Source organism: Tamandua tetradactyla, chromosome 3 (genome assembly GCF_023851605.1).
Source record: "Tamandua tetradactyla isolate mTamTet1 chromosome 3, mTamTet1.pri, whole genome shotgun sequence".
Classification (NCBI taxonomy): Eukaryota; Metazoa; Chordata; class Mammalia; order Pilosa; family Myrmecophagidae; genus Tamandua; species Tamandua tetradactyla.
In genome coordinates, this window is record NC_135329.1 from 103,800,878 (window position 1) to 103,817,889 (window position 17,012).

The 17,012-nt window shown below is 40.8% G+C and overlaps 1 protein-coding gene across 1 annotated transcript in view; it reads right to left on the reverse strand.

Moving 5' to 3' along the window:
• The window catches only part of TMEM163 (transmembrane protein 163), a 314,773-nt gene that overhangs the window by 99,428 nt on the left and 198,333 nt on the right, over positions 1-17,012 (reverse strand). The window contains exons 3-4 of the mRNA XM_077153621.1: positions 15,283-15,326; positions 13,921-14,012 (exon numbers count right to left, since the gene is read on the reverse strand). Coding sequence (XP_077009736.1) covers positions 13,921-14,012; positions 15,283-15,326 — 136 coding nt within the window. The remainder of the gene's footprint in view (positions 1-13,920; positions 14,013-15,282; positions 15,327-17,012) is intronic.

The window sequence follows — 17,012 nt, forward strand, 5'->3', positions numbered from 1 at the left end:
AAAAAAAAAAAACTTTCTCTATTATGCCTGGAAAGCATACTATTTAAAATTGGCACCATTTATTGGGTTCTTACTACATGTCAAGTACCATGCCAAGCAAATCACCTATAGCGTCTCATTTGTTTCTTTTAGTAATTCCATGAGGTAAGTAGAAGCAACTTTTTTAAAAAAAAAAAAGACCCTCAAATATTCTGGCAGATACCTGCTATTTAATAATAAGCATAAGCTGAATCTTGCTTTTATTAACAAAAATAGTAATATATTTCAATTCATACCACAACAATTAGTTATAGAAGAGATTTCAGAGTTTGATACAGGTTACAATTCCACAATTTTAGGTTTACTTCTAGCTGCTCTAAGATACTGGAGACAAAATGAAATAATATGATTCAGCATTCAAACTCCTTTGTTAAACCCTACCTTCTCCATATAACTCCACCATCACCTTTTATCTTTCTCCCATTCTTTAGAGGTATTTGGGCTATGCCCATTCTAAGTTTTTCATGTTGGAAGGGGCTGTTGATAATATGGGATAGGTGGATGGAACTATCTGATGTTCTGGAAAGGCTGGGCCCTCTAGGTTTCAGGTTTTATCTGGTCCAGGGAGCCATCTGGAGGTTGTAAGTTTCTGGAAAGTAGCCCTCATGCACGGAACATAATGATATAAAAAGCTGAATCTTGATGCAGGGAGATGCTGATACAAGCCATGATGACCAAAAGCTCAATGGGCACAGTTACTTAGAGAAAGGGAGGAATGGAGGAAAATAAATTACCCTAATTTCATTCAATACCCTTTTAAGAACTTCACCACCCAATGGAGGCTACATGGTAGTTCTTTCATAACTCAAGTAATTGTCTGAAAAGTGATTTCAAATGTGTGAATAAGCACTCAGCTTTTTGGGCTGATGGGAAATATACCAACAGCCAGGAGGATAATCACCAAAAGGCAATGTCAATGTAGAGAAAAGAAAGGCTTGCTTTTCTCTAATTCTCCAAAAGGGAAATAAAGGTTTCTTGACATGATTACCAAAAAGTCTCATATATGTACTTTATAAAAAAATTTCAAAAAGTATACTTAAGAAAGTACACATTAGCAATAATCAACATCGACATTTTGGTCTTGATCAGGAGGTCAGTAGTGAGTACTTTGCAAAGTCAAACTGAGTTAAAAATATTCAATAGCTAATACATAGGGCAAATCCTAGAGACTAAAGTGAGAAGAAATATGCCCTCAATTGGTCACAAAAGAGAAAGGATCTCATCCTCAACTGTCTTCCTGAAATCTCACCTCTTCCTGGAGGGCTCCTAAACTAAGTCTGTTCACCTGGATGCACAGGCAGCTTCATTCTGCAGCTACAGTTTGAGACACCATGACTTTCAGGCTTCAGGTGACAATCCTCAGGGTAAAAGAGAGGCACCTTCCACAGTGCTGGGTCCTGGCTCACATAGGGCTAAAATGTTTTCCATTTAGCAAGGCCACAGCCGTAGCCAAAGGCAGAGTCCTGTTCCTTGGTGGCAAAGCCACAGAACTCAGCTGGAAGACCCTATGGGCCCTACTTGGCTGCCAGCATGGCATGAAACTCAAAACCAAAGTTTCCAAGAGCATGCTGAAGACAAACAGTCCTCCTTCTTTGCTTGGCTTTAGGGATATCAGAGAACTGCACTGCCCCCCGTGGAAGCCATTAGCTAAAGGATCTGAAACATGAACAGCAGCTTCTGGGAAAGCCAATCTAGCCGAGGCTGCCCTGTGGTGGCCCAAGAATTTGTCCATGTCTGGCTAGCAACCAAACATTTCTTCACCTGTAGAGTAAAACCCAAAGCCAAGGACTGCACTTCAGGTCAGATAATTTTATAGTTCCTAGTTCTCCTGGACCCACAACTACTTCCTCGCTCTCTCCCATAAATTTTGATTCTAGCTAACTGCTAGGAAGGGACATTTCCAGGAGGAAGGAAGGAGGCCTTGTAAACCTAGGACATGCAAGTGATGATCTGGAGCAGTAGAGTTGCAGAATGGTCATGAACAAATTTCAGAGCATGTCAGATGTAGGTTAGAATCCCAACTCCATCCACCACTAACCATGAGTCTTCAGGACCAATATTTACCTTCTCAACCAGGTAGTAAATAACACCTCTACCTAATGCAGAGTCCAGCTTGATATCTGGTACCAAACAGGTTATCAGTTAATGGTTTGAACAGGGTTTCATAGTTCAATCCTTCTTTTAAAAACTCTTTATTGAGTACTTGCTAAGTGCCAACCATCATCCTAGGGATTGAGAATAAAAAGAGTAAGACAGTTAATACTCCTTGCCTTTATGAACTCCAAGTCTTACAAGAGAAGTAATCAATAAACAAATAGATCAATACACAAATTAAATACAGGTCATTAGATCTGTAAAAGAAGAAAAAACAAAAAAAGAAAGATGATGTAAAACGTGAATATGGGTGCTGAGTGTGAGGCTGGAACTCCCTGGTATGTTATTAAGTTGGATTTTCCTAATCACCTAAGTTCTAGTAGCTAGAGTCTGGGAACTGTCCCAAAACAGAAATAAAAGGTTTCCCATTCCCATCTGAAAATCTGGCAACCCATTTCCCAAAAGAAATACAAATGCCAAAAAAGCATATTGAGAATATATTCAACTATACTGGTAACTAAAGAAACTGCATATTAATATGGAGAATCCAATTTTCCACCTAGATAACTGGCGAAGATCAAAAAGAATTATAGCACTTAATGCTGGCAAAGGTTAGTAAACAGGCACTCCTATCTCCTGCCAGTGGGAAGATAAATTAGTATAATTCTTTTGGAGGACAGTTGAACGCTAGGCATCAAAATGATCAGTTTGCATATTCTTTGACCCAGACTTCTACTTCCAGTAATTTATCCTAAAGAAATAAGAGGGCAAGCACTGAAATACAAATGTGTAAGGACAGTTATTTCAGGGTCGTTTCTAACAGTAAGACATTGGAAACAACCAATATCTTTCAGTAGTAAACTGCTTAAACAAAATACACTAAATCCATATGTAGAATACCTCATAGCTATCAAACAATAGCATACCTCTATTTATCCTAAAATGGAAATATGTGTAAAATATGATAAGTAGAGAAAAAGTTTGCAAAAGACTATATAAAGCCTATCTGTATTTGTTATTTTTTGTAAGTGTGCATGTAACTGTGCAAATGTGTGCACCCCCCCACACACAGCATGCACTGAAATATGAACTGGGGTTATCCCTGGGAGGCCCCTTAACAACTGAGTTTTACTTTGTTCCTCATACCACTACAAATTCCCTAATTTTTTTACAATAATCCTATGACTGTCTAGTCCCATGAGAATCAAATTTCTTTGGGGCCAAGAGGAGACAAGGAATAATCTTTTATCACCTCACTGCACAACTAACCCATGATCCGAGGTCAAGTTAGCTTTCTAAATATGCCAAATGTTTGTTTGGTTGTTTGTTTTTCTTTGCAAACTCCCTAATTCTAAACTCTTGAAAAGCAAAATAAAACAATAGGGTGGACAAATTCAAACTATCCCAGGATGACCAACTCTAATGAAAAACATTTTCAAAATTCGAGGAATGGGAGAGGTTCCAAGATGGCGGCTTAGTGAGGTGTGGAATTTAGTTCATCCTCCAGAGCAGCTAATAAATAGCTAGGATCGGTAAAGGACAACTGCTGGGGCCACACAGCATATACCAGTCTGGACAAGATGGACGAGCTGCAATCCCACACAGAACTGTTAAGTCCCCAAAAGCCCTGGAGGCTGGTGCCCCACCCTCACAGGTTGGTTTCCAGAGGGGAAAGGAAGGAGACTTTGCTAGCAGCAGGGGCTTAGCTCAACCAAGGTCCAATTGCAGAATTAATTAACAAATTCTGACTACTGAAAATAGCCCCCCCCCTCAGATAAACCTCAAATAAGAGCTAAAGGTACTAAGATTTTTGCCCTGGCAGAGAGGACAGAGGCTTTTTGGATTGGACAGCACATAATACTTGAAAAGGGCTGGACCCTAAATAAAGGTGGGGGCACATAGAACCTGGAGATTCACAGAGCAATTTACCAACTTAAACTCTTGATTAACAAACCTGAGGAACAGGGGTCCTGCTCTGAAAAGGACTTTTCTTTTTTGCTTTGTTTCTACTACTTAACAACCATTAGATAGAACTGCAAGGCATTTTAGGCTCCAACTGCCCCAGGCAAGGGCAGAATTAAGCTTGTCTGAGAGATAAAGAGGCTGGTCAGGTGAAAGGAGTTAATCCCCTAGAGGCTGTGCCTTCCCCAGGAGAGAGGCGAGACCCAGCTCAGGTGGAATCCCTCCCTCAAGGAATTCAGAATCCAGGGACTGGAAAACTGAAACATTAAAAGCCAGTCTGCAACCTCTCCTCTGTCTCAACCAGCCCCAGCGGAGAGTCTGCTGAAGTTAAAAGCACTGCATCATTTTATGCTGGTAGAAAACCACAGGCAGACAAGTACCACATATGGGCAGGATAGGAAAAACACAGAGTCTAGAGGCTTCATAGGAAAGTCTGTCAACCTGCTGAGTCTCACCCTCAGGGAAAACAGATGCAGGTGACTCTTTCTTCCTGAGAGGAGGTCAGTCCGGTCTGGGAAAATCTGATGGGTGTTCAGATATAGACCCTCTCATCTGTGGATAATTGACTTTTGATAAGGTAGTCAAGCCAACTCACCTGGGACAGAACAGTCTCTTCAATTAATGGTGCTTAGAGAACTGTATATCCGTATGCAAGAGAATGAAAGAGGACCATTATCTCACACCTTGTACAAAAATTAACTCAAAATGGATCAAAGACCTAAACATTAGAGCTAAGACCATAAAACTGTTAGAAGAAAATGTGGGGGAAATATCTTATAAAACTTGTAATAGGAGATGGTTTCCTAAATCTTACACCCAAAGCATGAGCATCGAAGAAAGAAAGAGATAAATGGGCACTCCTCAAAAGTAAACACTTTTTTACATCAAAAACTTGGTCAGGAAAGTGAAAAGGTAGTCCACGCAATGCAAGACAATAGTTGGAAAACACATATCAGATAAGGGTCTTATAGCCAGAATATATAAAGAGATTCTTCAACTCAACAACAAAAAGACAAATGACCCAATTAAAAACTGAACAAAATACATGAACAGACACTTCTCAGAAGAGGAAATACAAATGTCTAAAAGGCACATGAAAAGACATTCAACTTCACTGGCTATTAGGGAAATGCAACTCAAAACCACAATGAGGTATCATATGATATGCAGTAGAACGACCATTATAAAAAAAAAAAAAAACAGAAAACAACAAGTGCTGGAGAGGATGTGGTGAAAGAGACACACTTATCCACTGTTAGAGGGAATGTAAAATGGTACAACCACTGTGGAAGGTTGTCTTGCAGTTCCTCAGGAAACTAAGTAGATAGAATTGCCATGTGATCCAGCAATACCATTGCCAGGTATCTACTCAGAGGACATGAGGGCAAGGACACAAATGGACATTTGCACACCAATGTGTATAGCAGCTTTATTTACAATTGCCAAGAGATGGAAACAGCCCAAATTTCCATCAACAGATGAGTAGCTAAATAAGGTTTGGGATATATATACAATGGAATATTACACAGCTGTAAGACAGAATAGTCATGAAGCATTTAGCAATGTGGATGGACCTAGAGGACACTATGCTGGGTGAAATTAGCCAGAAACAAAAGGACAGATACTATATGGTCTCACCGATACGAACTAACATTAATGAGTGAACTTGGAGAATTTCAGTAAAGAACACAGGTTATTAGGAGATAGAAATAGGGTAGAGATTGGGTAATTGGTGATGAAGGGATACAGATTGTACAAGAGGACTGATTATAAAATTTCAGAAATGGATTGCACAATACTACCTGGTTGTAGCACAATAATGTTAAGTACACTGAATTAAGCTGAATGTGAGATTGATAGAGGAAGAAGGGCTGGGGCACATATGAAACCAGAAGGAAAGATAGAGGATAAAGATTGAGATGGTATAATTTATGAATGCCTAGAATGTGCAATGTTAGTGATTAAATGTACAAATTAAAAAATGTTTTTGCATGAAGAAGAACAAAGGAATGTCAATATTGCAGAGTGCTGAAAATAGATGGTCATCCATATTTTAAAACTTCAACTTCTGTATCAGACTAAAGCAAGAAATGTTTATTTGGTGCAAAATTTTTATTTTGACTAGTGCATTTAATATAACTTATATGGACAGTTTAACTGAACACCATAAGTATATGGAACTTTGAATAGGGCATCAGATTTTGTGGTTTATCCAGGTTAGTGTGATGCCCTGATAAATCCCAGAGTGATTCAAATAGTGAATACAGAAGTATTTGCAATGTCCCTTTGGGGGAACTGGGAGACAGGGGAAAAAATTCAACTTCCCCATTTGGAGAATTTCTGATATTCTCACAAGCAGTGGGGACAACCAAATCAATAGGCCGAGCCCTCAATCTTGGGGGTTGTCCCTATGAAACTTATTCCTGCAAAGGATAGGCTAAGCCTACTTAAAATTAGGCCTAAGAGTCACCCCCCAGAAACCTCTTTTGTTGCTCAGATGTGGCCTCTCTCTTTCTCTTAGCCAGTACTGGCAAGAGAACTCACTACCCTTCCTCCTCTACATGAAACATGATTCCCAGGGGTATAAACTTCCCTGGCAATGTGGGACAGAAATCCTAGGATGGGCTGTGACTTGGCATCAAGGGATTGAGAAAACCTTCTCGACCAAAAGGGGGAAAAGAGAAATGAAGCAAAATAAAGTGTCAGTGGCTGAAAGATTTCAGAGTTGAGAGGTTATCCTGGACAATCTTATGCATTATATGGGTATCCCCTTTTTAGTTTATGGTGTACTAGAGTGGCTAGAGAGAAGTGCCTGAAACTGGAGCTGTGTTCCAGTAGCCATGTTTCTTGAAGATGATTGTATAATGATATAGCTTTTGCAATGTGAATGTGTGATTGTGAAAACTTTGTGTCTGATGCTCCTTTTATCTAGGGTATGGACAGATGAGTAAAAAATATGGATAAGAAATAAACAAATAATAGAATTTACAAAGGTTAAAATAAATTGAGCTGATTAAAATACTAGAGGTCAATGAGAGGGAGGGGTAAGGGGTATGGCATGTGTGAGTTTTTCTTTTTTCTTTTTTATTTCTTTCGCTGGAGTGATGCAAATGTTCAAAAAAAATTATCCTGGCAATGAATACACAACTATGTAATGATACTGTAAGCCACTGAATGTAACCATGTCAAGAATGTTTGTATGTTTTTCGTTGTTTACTGTAAAAAGTTTTTAAAAAAAATTCTAGGGATAAGAAATAAAATTATCTAGTATTTTTTTTTTTTAGCACATACTGGTGTTTCATTTTCACTACAGTTTGGTAGCTCTCAAGATATCCCTTTCACGGATGAGAAAACTGAGGTTTTATAAGATTAATAAATCCTTAGAGTCACAGAGCAGGTGAGTGGCAGAGTACAGCTTTGATGGAGGGCTCTTGTGGAAACCACCCACATTCTTCCACTAACGTGTGTTGCCCGCAGAGCCACAACCTGCCTGTGTCACGTCTGGGTCAGTGGTGGGCTTCATGCATTATTTTCATGACAGAAGAAGACAACCCCCTTCGGCCTTCAGACAAGACTAAATTCAAGTATTTCAAGGCAGATGAGCCCATGTCCTGCTACAAAGGCTCCAGTTTCTGCCTTGGAATTCTTCCACTGAGGGAATCTCTGAAGTCATTTTTTCTTCTAGATTAGGTTCTATTCTTGAGTGAAAATACATTCAAGAGCTTTGTAAAGTTAAGAGCACTAGATAAATGTAGAGTGAACGGGATTTGCTTTTCCAGAGCCTCTGATTTAGGCTCAGATTGAATACTTCTTCTCCCCAAGAGAAGAGAGGGAAAATACAGTACTATTTTAATGTTCTTCGTATAACTCATTGCCTTTGCACTCCACTTAGATCACACATTCAATGCATATTACCAATCCATCAGTTCTTGACTGAATCAGTTACTTCCCTTTTCCAACTTCTGAAGCTATTTCCAAAAGCAGCGAAAGTGTTGCTGAAGCCAGTAATCAAAAGGCTATCAAGACATCCTGTCGACTGGTAGTTTTCAGGCCAAGGCATATGGCTCAGCAAGTTGGAAAAGAAAGCAGAGCAACCTCCCTGGATGAAAACCTGCAGCCCCATTTATTTCACATGAGAAGACACACAAAGGATGTATACCTAAGAATATCCATCCCAGCATGCTCAGATTCCCTTTCCAATATGCTGCTGAGCTTAATGCCATTTGGAGGCAACATTTGGAACATGAGGGCAACCTCCTGCGCTGTGTGTTTGCTTCAGTGTGGGGAATTAGAAGCCTGCAAAGGTGAGCATCACTTCCCACCTGCCTCCACCTCTCTGTCTCAAAGAGCTGACGGATGGCCCAAAGACACAGCTGGGACTGGGGAGCATCTGCGTGACCCCACCTGTGCTGCTATCATGTATAAATTGTAGCACGCTCCCAACCAAAGCCAAGCTGTACCTCTTGTGGCAAGCATCCCATGGCCACCTCAGCCCACAGCAGCGGGAAGCCGCACCTCGGCCAGTACACAGAACTATGAGCTCCCCATGTCATCTGGTCTGGTCCAGGTCCCCTTACCCTGATTTCTCCCCACACCCTCCACCTCCAACACCTCTGCCCTTCCCTCACTCTTCTCCCATTTCCCAAACCTCTGACCTTTGGTGTATTAACAACTTTGTTTTTTAAAACATAGATAAAAATATTGAACTGTTTAAAGCTATACTGTTCAACACAGTGGCTACTAGCCACATGTGACTATTAAAGTTTTTAAATGAATTGAAATCAAATAAAATTTAAAAGCTCATTCCTCAGTCGTTCCAGTCACCCGTCAAGCTCCCAGTGGCCCTGTGTGGCTAGTGGCTGCTGCACTGGGCCTCGCAGATGTTGCACATCCATTGGATGGCTTCTGGGTATAAAGAACATGTTTCCTCGCCTTCCCCAGCCCCCAACCACCCACCCAGAGGCGATCCTGATGCCAGTGTCCTTTGTATCCTTGCAGAGATCTTTTATATGCCTTGACAAGAGTATATGCATGTGAAAGTCCTTTGTTAAAACAAATGTGAACATAGCATAAACATTGTTTTGCTCTGTGCCTTCTTCAGTTGACGTGGCTTGGAAATTACTATGTCCGTGTACAAACTGTTCCATTCCTTTGAGTGACTGCAGAACAATCCAAGGCAGCCAGGCCAGTTGCGACCATCCACCCCTCATCCATACTCCTCTGAAAACCCCCCAGCCCCCTTCCCTCCCAAACACTTTCACCATATATTCAGTCTCCGCATCCTCAACCTCTTTTCTGACTGCTCCTTTCACTTTACTACCCTAACAAGAGCCTGGATGTTCTCTGAGGAAGCTGCTTTCCCTCCCTTTGAGTCAGAGGTATTTTTTCTTTCATTCCACATTCCCAAAGCCTCCTTGTCCTTGTGATCACCTCCAAACAAGTTCTCCAGCTTTCCCCCCTCAACACTCCCAGCTGCCATCAGTCTAAACCACCTACCATGCCTCCCTGTTACCATGAACCCCCAACCTCCTGGCCCCTACCTTCATTTATTGAGGACAACTGCACATGGTCTCCCCCAATTTGTACAGACTCCTGATAATCTCAGTCCCAGATGGAGTAGCCAGGCAACACCTTACCTCATGCATGTCCCTGACCTTATGTGCCCACCCTTGCTCAGCCATCCACTCCCACTAGAAAGCTACACCAATAAATAAACCACCTGTAAAATCCTGATTGTCAGCATCCCACTGTTAGATTAGTTCCCCAAAATATACAACTGTTGACCTAATCAAGACTTCTAATCAACAGTCTCTAAAACATCAACCCTGCGATTGTCCTCCCATCCATCTCTCCCCACTCAGTTTGGAGATCCTGGTCTTTTCTTGGAATCCCTCTCTTGCAAATAAACTTGACTTCCTTGCACCTATTTCTATCAAATTCACCTGCTGAAAACCTCAACCATGAGTAAACCTCATGTTCTGCCTTACTCACACCTGTATTCTTTACCACTGGAAGGCAACTGATAAAATTTGGAGCTTTTTATAAACAACTCTCAGGGCCATACTCTGCAGTGGCATACTCTCTCTTCCAATGAGCATCAAGCATCCCATCATCTCCAAGGCAGGACAGTCATCAGGGTGGCAGAGCTGAGGAAGATTTTTGTTCTCTTTGCACTGGCAATTCCAAGCTCAAGATTCATTATAAGGTTTTGTGTCTGTTTTTGTTTCCTAGGCTGCTTAAAACAGATACCATGATATAGATTTACTTAAACAATGGGAATTTATCAGCTTACACTTTGAAGCCAAGAGATTGTCCAAATCAAGGCATCACTTTCATCCCAAGACAGGCTGCTGGCGATCTTTGTCTCCTCTGCCACATGGCAAGGTACATGGCAGTATCTGCTGATCTCACTCTTCTTTTCTGGGTTTGATTTCAGCTTCTTGCTTACACGGCTCTCGTTCTCTCTAGCTCTCTCTCTTCTCTCGCTCTCTCTCTATATATTCATTCTGTTTATAAAGGACTCCAGTGATAGCATTAATACCCAACCTAAATGAGGTGGGTGACACCTTAACTGAAGTAGCCTCTTCAAAAGGTCCTGCTTATGATGGGCTCAAACTCACAGGAATGGATTAGATTTAAGAACATGTTTTTCTGGGGTGCATGCAGCTTCAAACCATCACAATGTTCAATTCATAAATATAAGAGGAATTAACTGAAGGCCAGTTGGGTATTTTCATATTTCCTCTGACCAAGATTACCTTAACTTCCCTTTAGCTTAACTAAACTTTAGACAGGCTTTTCCTGACTCCAGATCCCAGACTTCCCTCTCAAGCCAGCCCTTAAACTCTCCATGCACCTGAGAGGCTCCTAACTAGATTTCCTCGTCTCCTACCCTCACAGATTCCTGAGGGCATAATTACTACAAAGGAAAAGATTCCAAAGCAAGGGGTCCTAATACAACCTCAGTAAACCACTAGCCTGTCCCAGGGATCAACTCCCTGACCTTCTGCCAGTGCTTTACCTCCTACCCACCCCCAGCCTTAAAAAGCTGGTCATCCTTTGTTTCAAGAGAGTTGAGCTCTACTCTCTCTCCCCTGCTAGAGCAGTCCTTTCATAAAGTCATCCTTGTCTGCTGCAGTTTTTTCTTGACACCTCTAATATCTATTCTTCAGTCACTCACTGAAAGTCAATGACTTTTCTAACTATACCCGTCATAACTTATTCATGCTCATTAATATGCAAACATCAACTGCTCAGCTGGCAGTGATTTCATAAATTTTTAACTTACAATAGGATGAGCCAGAGATTAAAATTTTAAACTATAGCCAACTTTAAAGTGAATCATGAATGTCATTTTAACCCATAGATGAAGAATCTCCAAATGAATTCATTGGAATCTGATCACCTAGGAATTATATGAGCAACTCTTCGGTGAGTTTTTGCCTTTGGGGTAAAAATATGGATATGCACTTATTAAATGGTACCTGTTTTGGGATTATTAAAGTTTTCATGTCTCCAATCTTGATTTTGGAAAAACTCCAGGCCACCTTGAGAATGCCCCCAGAGATCCCAATGCCAGAGAAAAGTCACACTACTTTGCACCCAGGATGACAGGGTAAGAAACGCAGTTCAGAAGAAAGGAAACCCAAGAGAAAAGCAAATTCCAAGAGAGAAACTGGGAAATGGTAAAATCAATTCTTTCTGGACCTACAAACCAAAATTTCTAAGAGGACTTTCAAATTATAGATTATTAACTATAAACTAAGAAAGAAAAAGCCCGGAGAAAAACTTTCATTCTTGAAGATATTGACCAATAGAAATATTATGTGAGCCACATATGTAATTGTAAACTTCTAGAAGCCATGCTAAAAATGGAAAAAAGAAACAAGCAAAATGAAAGTTAGTTCTTTTAACCCAAAATATTCTGAACACCATGTAATCGATATTTTAAAAATTATTAATAGGTTTACATTCTTTTTTTTCTTACTAAGTCTCTGGAATCTGGTGTATACTTATGACACATATAAATTTGAGTATTAAAATAGCCACTGTAGCTACCCTACTGGACAGTGAGACAAAAGAACCAAGGATTATATTATATGTTCTTCTGACAGCACAGGGGCTAGCTCTTGAGACATGGGAATATCTCTACTTTGCACTCATTATATTCCTCAAATACCAGTCATCAACAGAGTGGGTGACTGTATTAGTTGTTCCTTCAGCTAACCCACTGTTAACTCAACTTTGGTCCTTATGGTACTATCACATTTTCACAATTTTTCACTACTATTTCTTAAATTTCTTTCAATCATAAAGTGGCTCATCTAAAAAAAATTAATCTTATCCTAAACTATATCATCGATGATATAATGGGTTTGCCACTTTAATCATATCCTTTAAAAGAAAAGAATGTACATTGAAATAAATATTTAGCATTTAAAAGAAGTTTTTACATACTATCTAAAGCCAGCTCTGAACTAAACTACAGTTTGTTATCACGAGCAAGCCAGCTATGGCATCAGCTCTCAAAAGCTTTTCATTTGGCAGATAAACCTCAGAAACATTACCATCTGAATCCCTTGGCACCAAAGAGATTTCCAAGCATTTATATGTTTGAGTACAACTTAATATCCCCATCAAGATTACCTTCTGTTTAGATACTCCAACAAACCACAGCAGTGGGACAAAACTCTTGCCCTGATGACCTGATGGGAGTTCAGCCCTGGGAAGGCCACTCAATAACAATGGCTACTAAGGTTTACTAAACTACATGCCAAAGTAAGTTCTATGTGCATACAAATACACATAATACTATGTATATTAGCTCATACAATCATTGCAATAACTGTATGAAAGGAGGAATTGTTGCTTTCCTAGTTTTCCAGATGGGGAAACTTGAGGCATAGAGCATTTTCCCATGGTCAGAGAGCCTGCAAGCGGTGGAGCTGAGACTGAAACTCCAGAAATCTAACTCTAGAACCTGCGCACTGACTACCCTAGGGTTACAAATGGCATAAAGAGATGAAAGTTGGAAAAAAAAAACAAATGTTTTATGGTCACAAACATAAATCCCTCAAATATAAAATCATAACCTACTGGGAATGGAGACTGGGTCAAGCCACATTCTAAGGAGAATGGGATGGAGGACAAATCGAATAATTTAGAAGACCCTTGAGGCATCTTATGTAAATTACAGTAGAGAACTCATCTTATTTAGAAGAAAGAAAAAACATGAAAATGCAAGGGAACAAAGATTCTAATAACAGAAAAAAAGGATAGATAGTAGATGGGTGTGTGGGTGGGTGGATAGATGGATGGATGAAGCGGTGGGTGGGCAAATGAATGAGCAAACAAATATTCAGTATGACTCAAGAAGAGAGTATAGGGAATATCGCCATCTCTGACTAGAGGGACCTAGCACAAGGCTGATATCACTCCAACTACTATCAAAGACAAGTTGGGGGGCGGGCCGCGGTGGCTCAGCGGGCAAGAGTGCTTGCCTGCCATGCCGGAGGACCCCGGTTCGATTCCCGGCCCTAGCCCATGTAAAAAACAAACAAACAAACAAAATATAATAAAACAAGAAAATGTTTAAAGATGTTTCCCTTTCTTCCTCCCTTCCTTCCTTCTATCCTTCCTTCCTTCTCTGTCTTTCCTTCCCTTCCTCCCTCTCTCTAAGAAAAAAAAAAAAAAAAAAAGACAAGTTGGGGATCTTATTCTCATCATTGGGGCTGGAATATCAGGATGGACTGTACTGACACCCTAATTACATGGCCTTCATTGGCAAGGAGCCTTTACTCTGGAAAAAGAGAAAAAGTCACTTACATGTATTCCCTGTGGGCTGAATGTACAGCAGCTGCATTGCTGTAACGCCACAGGACAATTGCCGATGACAGGACATCGAGGATGGCATCAAACTAGGAGAAGGAGACATGGCATTAGTGCTTTTCCACAGTTAACAGGGCACGACTGTGAAGACACAGGACAACTGTGCCGTGACCCAGAACATCTGAACGGGTTACTTCCATGCAGAGAGGCTTCCCACCTTCACAAGGCAGGCCCCTGTGACCTTACAGAGGGTCTGGAGGCTCTGTAGCCCAGGCACCTGACCAGCACCCCTCGCTCTCCAGGATCTGAGAAATCACACTCTGCCACGTGGTGGGTTCTGCGCCCCCAGCCCCTGCTTCCTGGCACTCTGGAGATACTGGGGTTAATCCTGTTCTGAAACATATGACACTGGTTTCCCTGTAGCAGGAAAAATTATTTCAGCATTTCCCTGCATATTCTGAATTAAAGATTCAGGGTAAGGATTCTTTTCTCTCTCTCACTGGGACTGCACTTCCTGGGGTTCAGGGAGAAGGGTGGGGGTCACCCAAGAGCTCCCAGAAAGTTTGCCAACATTTTGAGATTGTATAAAAAATTAAACGTTTTTGTTTGAGCGAGTGAGTGAGCAAGTGAGAGGGAGGGAAAAGGAACTGTGTATATAGGTATATATATGTACGGGTGAGTGTGGTATACATTTTTTCTGGGAAAAGAGTCCACATCTTTCAGAATACCCATAAAACATTAAGTCTTCATAACAAAGGGAATAAGTATGGGAACAGAAACAAATACCCGCAAGCACAAAAAACCCTCAAACTACATGGGGGGACTATACACTTTCACCTGGAGAATGAAGAGGAATGGGGAAACTTCACATGACTCTTTGAATATACATTGTCTGCAAAGCAGTTTGCAAGAACCATTTTCTCTGACCAAGTCCCATCAGGAAGCCGGCTTGGAACACGGGCTCCCCCTAGCCAAGCTAGAGACTGTATGAACAGCCCCAATCTTGACTCCCAAGCACTTCTGCCTACACAGGCCAAAGGCTTTGTTCCAGCATGAGCCCATAAATCCAGAGGAATAAAGAGGGCTAAACTCCTAAAACAGCCTGGCAACCAGTTCTGGAAAAATGTGGTACCACTGATCTGAGCTTAAGAATTATACAGTCCCATTGCAATTTATTTCTATTCAATAATAATTTGTCAGAGCAGCTATTTCCATAAAAGGTATATTTCTAATGCTAAGTTCTCATTTGCTAACTGCCCTCTTTTATATGAGGGCCTGGGGTGAGATTGGTTGGCTCAGAAAAAAACGTGCAAAACTTCATAAAAGTGCATAAAATGTACATAAGAGTACATTACTTACTGCAAACCCAAAAGCAGAGGCGCTGTACCTCATAACGGAGACAGCTAAAAGGAAAGAAAATAGTGTTCAGAATATTTTAAAACCTCATGGATATTTTCTCTCATTTGTAATATAGTATTTGTCTATCTCAAAGGGCCTTTTCAACATCGATGGAAAAGTTCTAAGAGAAAAAACATAAAAGTTAACTGTATGTGCAAATTCTGATAATTAAAAAAGGGAAGTGCAAAGTGAAGATTCCCGGACTCCACTTTCAACAATTTCCCTTACCAGTGCATTTGAAAGCACCAAAAGGCCAACTTCAGAACAAAATGCTTAAGTGGGTATCAATCAAATGATTTCTTAGATGTTGAAAATTTAACAAGTGGGACTAGATGAAACTCTCAAAGTGAAAACACAACCATCACAATTCCTCCAATATTAAGTAATTGGTGGGGGTATGGGCATGTGCATGCCATTACTAAAAGCAGAAAAAATTTCTTGCCCACTAGAGCTAAAAATCAAGTGTAAATCTCAATAAAGCTGTTTAGGAAAACAGTAACAAATTATCTTAGATTAATCAATAGAGGTCTATAGATGTAGATGCATTTTAATTTCAAAATATTTTATCTATATTCAAAAATTTATTGACCTTTTTGAGACAAATCACTTATGTGTCACTTGTGCCTAATTTTGTGACGTGTTCCATGCCTAAGTAATGCCCAGCTCTAAAAACTATTATCAGTGTGACAATACAGGCAGATGTCCAACTAAAAGTCATCTTTAACAATTATTAACAATCATTCATCCTCCAACACCTGAAAGGTCAGCAAAGCTTTGAAATGGGTTGTTTCTGGGCACTGGCACTGACCTCTTCATTCTGGTGTTGCAAGTGATAACTCATGGGACAAGAGAGGTATTGGGAGGGAGGGTGAGGCATAGGGGTCATCCCTATTTGGACTCCCATTCAGCTCGCCACACTTTCCTTTCTGCTGTTTGGCTGTCCACAAGGTCTAGCAACCACAAATTGATTGGACCAAGGGGTCTCCAGATACAACGTGGACCCAAACATTTCATGCTCTCTGAATTAGGAATTAAGACTGAGAGTGTCTAATTGATCCATTTACATTGCTAGAACCTGAACTTGGGAACAACGGAGCCAGGATGGGTCATCATTTGCTACAGGGACTGAGGAGCAGAGAGACAAGTCTGGGATAAACACAGCCCTCGGGCAGGATGGAACCACTGGCTTCCCAATGTGGCCCAGCCCCTTAGAAACTCAGCTAGGTTCTGGTCCTCAGCCTGTGTGATGAGGACCATTAAATCCATTAAATTCCGGAGCTTTTTGAGTTTTCATTGGGTTTGGGCTCCAGTGGTCCCAGCACAGGGGGAAAGGTAGAGCCAGCTATGTGCAGTGATCAGCTGTAGCTCTCATGGATTATACAAGTATGATGGGGAGAGGGGCACAGGATCTTCCCAAAGATCCTCAACTCATGGGCCCTGTAGGCTATGCAAAAAGGGAGCTGAACTCTTGCAGGTGTCCTGCATTCTGTGATGCCCTAGCAAACTCTGAGCCTGGCCATGGCAAGTATCAGGTGACTGTTAACCAAGCATGATAAAATTTCATAGAAACAAGTCAACATGAGAATCTGCTTTTCCCTTTATGACCGTGTTTTTAGAATATCTTAGCTCTGGGCTTTTTGTGACTTGTTTGTTGATCAGCAGTGGAAACCTTTTTAAATTGTAGTAAAGTC